The sequence below is a fragment of the Ipomoea triloba genome, chromosome 11 (genome assembly GCF_003576645.1).
Source record: "Ipomoea triloba cultivar NCNSP0323 chromosome 11, ASM357664v1".
Taxonomy (NCBI): domain Eukaryota; kingdom Viridiplantae; phylum Streptophyta; class Magnoliopsida; order Solanales; family Convolvulaceae; genus Ipomoea; species Ipomoea triloba.
The window spans coordinates 23,159,535-23,166,764 of NC_044926.1; the positions used below are offsets into that span (position 1 = coordinate 23,159,535).

The window sequence follows — 7,230 nt, forward strand, 5'->3', positions numbered from 1 at the left end:
TTAAACTCGTTAACATGTTAAATTGAAGCAATGAAGTCCAAAAACTATTAAATGACATACTATTATATGTCATTTCAGTTCAAGCACGAAAATATGACAATCGACGACGACTCGGTCTTCTCCAATCTACTGGTCGCTCTCGCCGGAGAAGACGATCTTTTGGTCACCTTTCATTAGAGGTGGCGACTTGCGACGATCGAGTCGTCGCCGTTCGTCGAATTTTTGTGTCTGAACTGAAATGATCTGTAATAGCATGTTATTTATCAATTTTTGAGTTTCATTGCTTCAATTTAACATATTAAAAAATTTAATTGTACTTTTCAAAAATTTAAATGTCTAATTGACTTTTAATTTAACTTTTAAGGCCTATTAGGCTATTTTCTCTTAATTTGTTTGTTTGTTTGTTTATTTTTGTAAAATTTGCGGGCCAGGCAGGGGATAAAGTGCAGAATAAATAATTGGAAGTATATTCACTACCATTCTTTTTTGGTATGCCTTTTCGCGCTTCTTAAGGCCCTCCTTCCTTCCTACGAATTTCCTCCACTCCTCTCTGCACCTCAGCCCAGCCGCCTCTCTCCTCCATAACCACCGCCCCTTTCTTCCTTGATTTCTTCTCTATGGACGCCGCAGCGCTAGCCATGAAAAAAGCTTCTTGCTCTTCCTCATCTTTCCTTTCTAAATCCATTCCCACTTTCACTCCCACCTCCTCGCCTTTCTCCGTGAAATGGACCCAAACCAGAAATCCGTCAAAAATGGATCTCAAATACTCGCCATCATCGCCCAAATTCGTTCTCCGGAGCCCCCGAAATCCGGGGGTTTGTTGCGCTGCCTTGACATCCGAGACGGAGACCTGCCCGACCCACCTCGCTCCGGCGAAGCTCCGGCTCCTTGCGTCGGAATTCCAGTCTCTCTCGGAGCCGATCGACCGCGTAAAGCGCCTCTTGCACTACTCCTCTTTGCTGCCTCCCATGGAGGGCTCTCTGAAAACCATGGAGAATCGGGTGCCCGGGTGTACCGCCCAGGTGTGGCTGCATGTGAGGTTAGATGGGGAGAATAAAGTTAGGTTTTTTGCGGATAGCGATTCGGAGATTACCAAAGGGTTTTGTGCGTGTTTGGTTTGGATCCTCGATGGGGCAGCTCCCGAGGAGGTTCTGGCCATGAAAACAGAGGATTTGGGTGCTCTGAATGTGATGGGCTTAAATGGAAAAGGGGTGTCTTCTTCTCGAGTGAATACTTGGCATAATGTGTTGATGAGTATGCAGAAGAGGACTAAGGCTTTGGTGGCTGAAATGGAGGGCAGGATGAGAAGTGAGCCATTCCCTTCTCTGGTAATCACTGCTGAAGTTATAAGTGCCAAAGGGAGCTATGCTGAAGCTCAGGTGATCTTTCCTTTTCTCTTCATTTCTTGGTTTTGTTATTTAGTATTTGGCAAAAACTTACTTGAGACCGTTAGAAGAGTTGGATCTTTTAAGTAATGAGGTCAAATATTCGACCCATTAACCAAAGATCAGACCCACCTCACATATTGAAACATACTGTTTCACAAAAGTGTTACCCTTAGTATTTTAGCCTGCCTCTGAAATTCATGCCACATATTACTTTTTGATAATTTTAGATTACAAGTACTTTTTTTTTTTTTTTTTTAAATGCAAAATTGATCCATGATTAATGTTGATTATGAAGTTGTTTGGATCACTTGCACACACATTATTAACAAAAGTTCAACTGATCAGCCAACCCAAAAATAAGATCATAATCTTTGCCCCGAAAAGTGCTTGGTTCAAATCCTACCAAGGACCATAAACGGGAGGTATGGATTTTGCCAGCATTTGGGGACCGGATTTGGCCTTGTTGTGGGCATGTACAAGCATTTGGGGGCCTATAAACCAGTTGAGGTACATGTTGGATTTACTTTTTCCACCCGTCTCCCGGTAGGAGCAGAGCCTTAAGTTTGGGGTTCAAACTTATAACAAAAGTTTTTCTTTTATGTTTCTAAAAAGGGGAAGGAAAGGTTAGCACGGAGAAACGTTTTGCTCAAAGTATTGAGATTTGTCAGACTGTTTTCAGTATTGTTTATGGGTACTTTTTAAACTGCAAATGACAAAGAACACCCCCACCCCCACCCAAAAAAAGAAAAAGAAAAAAGTATGCAGTATGCTTGATTCAATGAGGCAAATTATGTGGTTCCTTGAATTTTGATGTGTGCTTGTAGAATAAAATGTCCTCATGCTTTTGATATATAGCAAGAAAGAAAAATAAAGAATTGGCTTGCTTTGGAGAAAATCTCATTATAATTACGGAGTAAAATATGTGTTTCAACTCTATCTATTTTTAGCAAGACTTTATGTGAATTGGGTAGAATATATAATGAGGGAATATTTAGCAAGGATGCAATTACTGTAACTCCCATCTTAGAGCATGCACATCAATGGTTTTTTCATGGTTTTTGAGGGTAGGATGGCCACATGGAGAAGAGAGAAGGCAAGTGAGAGAAAATTAAGTTTCATATGCAAATTATGGTTTTTGGAACAGTGTTTCGCTGACATACTGCCAAGGAAGCATGAGAAGCTGTGTGTGTTTCGCGCACAGCTACACCCAGCCGGTCGCGTAAACATCAACTTTTTTTTTTTTTTTTTGAAATGTCAGAATCCGTTTTTTAGTTTTTTTTTTTTACTTTTTTTTTTCCCTCTTTCCCTCTTATCTCTCCTATGTGGCTTCTAAAAAATTGTGCCAAAAACCAAACTAATATTGATGCTCTTAGAAATTCCAGACTTTAAAGGCCTAAGTTTCATTTTAGTGTTATTGCAGGCCAGATTTCTGTTTCCTGATGATTCAAAAGTCCAAGAGATTGCCAATTTGCTACAGGAAAAGAAAATTGGCATTGTTGCACATTTTTACATGGATCCTGAGGTCCAAGGTGTTTTAACAGCAGCACAGAAGCTGTGGCCTCATATACATATATCCGATTCCTTGGTTATGGCAGATTCAGCTGTTAAGATGGCAAAAGCTGGATGTCAGTATATCACTGTTCTTGGAGTAGATTTTATGTCAGAAAATGTCCGTGCAATCCTTGATCAGGCTGGATTCCCTGAGGTACTTTTCATCTCTATATCCTACCTTTCTTCATTCTTGTTGATATCTTTAGCAATTACGAAATTAACTTCCTAGTAACTTAAGCTTGAATTCTTAGCAATTTTTGTGGTATGCTTTCTAGTGCTTTTGAATCTGAAGGGATGAATTCTCCCCTTGCAATTATTTCATATTTCATATGAAGTGGGATTTTCCTCCCTATGGTCAATATTACAATGACACTTATGCATGATCAACTAATTATGCAGATATTCCTTCCCCAAAAGCTGACTAAGGAAAAAAGAAAAAAACAAGGGAAAAATGAAATGATATGTTTCCTGTTATTTCTTATTTCATAGAGTGGCTATAATATGTAACATAAGATGTGAACTAATGGAATTGAGAACAAAGATGTATGTGGTGCAAAACATACCAGAGAAATGCCAGTTGGTGCTCCAATAAAATATTATTAATGGAATATCCATTTAAGGGTAAAGAGGAAGATTAAGAGTTAAACTTGGTGTGTTAATAAAAAAAGATATGTCTAGGCCTCCAGGTATGGTATAATGCAGTATTTACTACTGATGGAGCTAATAGAGAAATAAGATTCATTTAGCTAAGTAGTTCATCCAATGTTATATCAAGGGGCTTGCTTTGTGTTGTTATTGAGATGTTGAGTGGAGTATTTTTTTTTCTTCGACAGGAAAGTAGATTCAAATTGCTACTTGTTTCCAATTTTGTGAAATATTTCTTTACTGCAATTACTACAGATGAAAGGTGGATCATGATGTTTGTTTTGGAGCTTTTGAAGTTGTAGAATAAACACACTATGTTTTCCTAAGTTTATTACATAGGGCAATGAGATATGGTTTCACACTTTTGGCATATATTGACAGCTTCGCTTTGCAGGTTGGTGTCTATAGGATGTCTGATGAACGCATTGGTTGTTCTTTGGCAGATGCTGCAGCCAGTCCTGCATATATGGATTACCTTGCAATGGCTTCTCTTTCTTCTCCTTCTTTACATGTTGTTTACATTAACACCGCTTTGGAGACAAAAGCATATTCTCATGAGATTGTGCCAACTATAACCTGCACTTCTTCTAATGTTGTGCAAACTATTCTGCAGGTTGTTTTTCTTTTATTTTATTTCTCTTTGTTATTTTGGAAAATACCTTTTAAAAAAAAATCTCTTCTTAATATTTGACTTAATTCAAACTTCACATAATAATACCTGTGCAGGCATTTGCTGAAGTACCCAACTTAAATGTGTGGTACGGTCCTGACTCTTACATGGGCGCAAACATTGTGGAGTTGTTTCAGCAGATGACCATGATGACTGATCAAGAAATTGCTGAGATACATCCACAACATAACAGAAATTCTCTTAAATCTTTGCTACCCCGTTTACACTATTTTCAGGTAATAATAGATGGTTTTTACACTATTGCCAAGTACCTTGTAATATAATGGCATCACTGTTACCATTCCAAATGGAAAGTCACAGGTTCGAGTCCCATCCCAATCAAGAATGTTGGCATAATCATGTTGAGCAGATACTACGGATAGGTTAGATTGTAGTCACCAAAAAAAAAATGGTTTTTTCTTTATAAGTCAAGAGTTAAAACCATCTATGCTTTGTTTGGTAAAATGACTTTTAGCTGATTGGGTTAGAGTGTATGATTACTTGATAACATTTGCTGATTGTAGAAAAGTGTTTGGTAAATTAGCTGTTAGCTGATGGCTGTTTGATATAATTTCTTTCCTCAAAAAGCTAATTGAAAAAGTTGCTTTGAGTAACTTTTTGAATTTTAGCATTTTGGAGTTACAAAAAGTTGATTAACCAAACACTTATATTGATTTTTTAACTAAGTCAAACAACTAATAGTGGTCAAATAAGCCAAAATTGACTGATAAGCTAACTATTTTACCAAACAGGGCCATAGTTGTATTATAATCCAATTAACAGGTAAAAGCAACAAAAGGACTAAAATCAAGGAATTAATAATATGGATGATTCTTCATCTTACGTACTAGCCGTATTTGGTCAATCAATATCCTTCAATTCTTCCATTTTTGGCTGTACCAGGATGGAACATGTATTGTGCATCACCTCTTTGGTCATGAAGTTGTGGAGAAGATAAACGAAATGTATTGTGATGCATTCCTCACTGCCCACTTTGAAGTTCCTGGTGAAATGTTTTCACTAGCAATGGAAGCTAAACGGAGAGGGATGGGAGTAGTTGGGTCTACCCAGAACATATTAGATTTTATATCACAAAGGGTACAAGAGGCAATGGATAGAAACATCGATGAGCATCTTCAGTTTGTTTTAGGAACAGAATCTGGAATGATTACTTCAATAGTTGCAGCAGTTCGCAAATTATTAGGCTCCGTGAACTCTACCGACAGAGCAGCAAAAGTTAGTGTCGAGATTGTCTTCCCTGTATCATCTGAGTCGGTGACAAAAACACCAAAAGTTTCATCTCAGGACCTCCCTTTAGGTGACATGGGTGATTTCTTAAAGGTCCCTATTATACCTGGAGTTGCCAGTGGAGAGGGGTGTTCTCTTCACGGTGGCTGTGCATCTTGTCCTTATATGAAGGTTAGCATATTTCCTTTCAAATTGGTGTTCCTTGACTGGGCAAATTTGTTAGTTTTCCCATAACCTATCTTTTTTTTTTTTTTGAAAACTCCCATAACCTATCTGATCATTACCTCACTTAGAAGTACACCTGCTAAGGGCATTTTGCCTTTAGTTTTTTTTATTTGATAATTTATCTAGTTTTGTCATTTCTGCTTATGCTAGCTCATTATCTTACTATTTTCTCTATTCCTCGTTTTCTCATGACAGATGAATTCTCTGAGCTCGCTCCTTAAAGTTTCCCACGGCCTGCCTAGTGGCAAAGATAATCTTTCAGCATACGAGGCTAGGCGATTCAGTGTGCTAACACCAAACGGGAGATTGATCGCAGATGTTGGTTGTGAGCCAATTCTGCACATGAGACATTTTCAGGTAACTTCAACATTGTTATCATTATATTTACAAATGTGGAGCTTTTAGCACCGTCATTGCCTTAACTAGAGTTCCCAATCCAATACACCAAGGATCGAGTCTCACCAGCAGCAGTGTGGGAGCAACCTCTCAAAATGAGGGGGTCTCCTTATGCGCAGTGATCAAAAGTCCAGTCTCTGTTGATCAGTTGAGTCACCATGATTTACCCCTCCACAAACTGTCAGGCCGGGATGTGGGGGCGCATGGGGTGGGCGATTCCGCCTTTTGTCACAGGAGTTCCCAATCCAAGTGTGTGATTAGTATACTTAAGAACACCATTAATATGCCAATGCCTTTTGAATAACCTCTGAAACCATGGGAGCTTGCAGAGTTTTTGACACTAATTTTACGAACTCGTGTTTGTCAAGGCAAAGAAACAATTACCAGAGACGCTAATCAGTCAAATACTGCAACGCGCTGAAGTGAAGATTTAGCAAGTCTCGGGAAACTCCCTGCAGACGGTATCACGGTAAGGCTACACAAGGAAAAAAGAAAAGAAAAAAAAAGAAGATATAACAGCAAGCTAACCAATATAAACACCATTATTTATTCTCTCCATTTTGAAGTTTGATTGTTTAGTAGTGACATAAAAGAGGAAGAGTTATATATATCTTCACTCCATTTTGAAGTTTGGTTGTTTAGCAGTGGCATAAAGGATGTAGAGTTGAATATTGATAATGTAGATGAGTGGAAACAATTATATCCTATTTGTATCCGCTTATGTTCTGTAATAATTTCACTTTGGTCCTTGAAATATACAGAAAAAGATTAATAGGCATTTATTTGCATGGTTAGAGAAACTAGTGTTTTTTTGAGTACTACTACTCATAATTACTTTCTCAATCTATTGGAGCACAAATAGTTAATATCGTCTCCATTGAGACTCGAACTTATCGTCTTTCATATGGGAGTGCAATTTGGTGTCACTAGATCTAAGACCACAAGGTCTTGGCTAGAGAAACTAGTGTTATGCAACAATGTTTGGGTTGTTTAATTTTGCAAAGAAAGAAGTTTCTATCATGATAAAGGTGAAAGATGTGGAAGTGGTTGCGGGATTTCTTTGTCACTAAAAAAAGTCAAATATATTTTCGGAATATTTGAAAAAAA

General features: G+C 38.0%; 1 protein-coding gene across 1 annotated transcript; it reads left to right on the forward strand.

The window, feature by feature from the left end:
* Positions 1-516: 516 nt before the first annotated feature.
* Positions 517-6,917, forward strand: LOC115997029 (quinolinate synthase, chloroplastic). The gene is made up of 7 exons (XM_031236477.1): positions 517-1,379; positions 2,809-3,093; positions 3,979-4,197; positions 4,311-4,490; positions 5,158-5,673; positions 5,923-6,084; positions 6,492-6,917. Exons 1-7 carry the CDS (start codon positions 618-620, stop codon positions 6,555-6,557), a joined length of 2,190 nt encoding a protein of 729 aa, XP_031092337.1. The 5' UTR covers positions 517-617; the 3' UTR covers positions 6,558-6,917.
* The last annotated feature ends 313 nt before the right edge of the window (positions 6,918-7,230 follow it).

Excerpts from the sequence above, each read along its gene's own strand:
- LOC115997029 (XM_031236477.1), top strand. The coding sequence starts at position 618 with ATGGACGCCGCAGCGCTAGCCATGAAAAAAGCTTCTTGCTCTTCCTCA. Across the intron at positions 3,094-3,978 it reads ATCAGGCTGGATTCCCTGAG|GTTGGTGTCTATAGGATGTC; the intron begins GTACTTTTCATC and ends TTCGCTTTGCAG. Across the intron at positions 6,085-6,491 it reads TGCACATGAGACATTTTCAG|GCAAAGAAACAATTACCAGA; the intron begins GTAACTTCAACA and ends GTGTTTGTCAAG.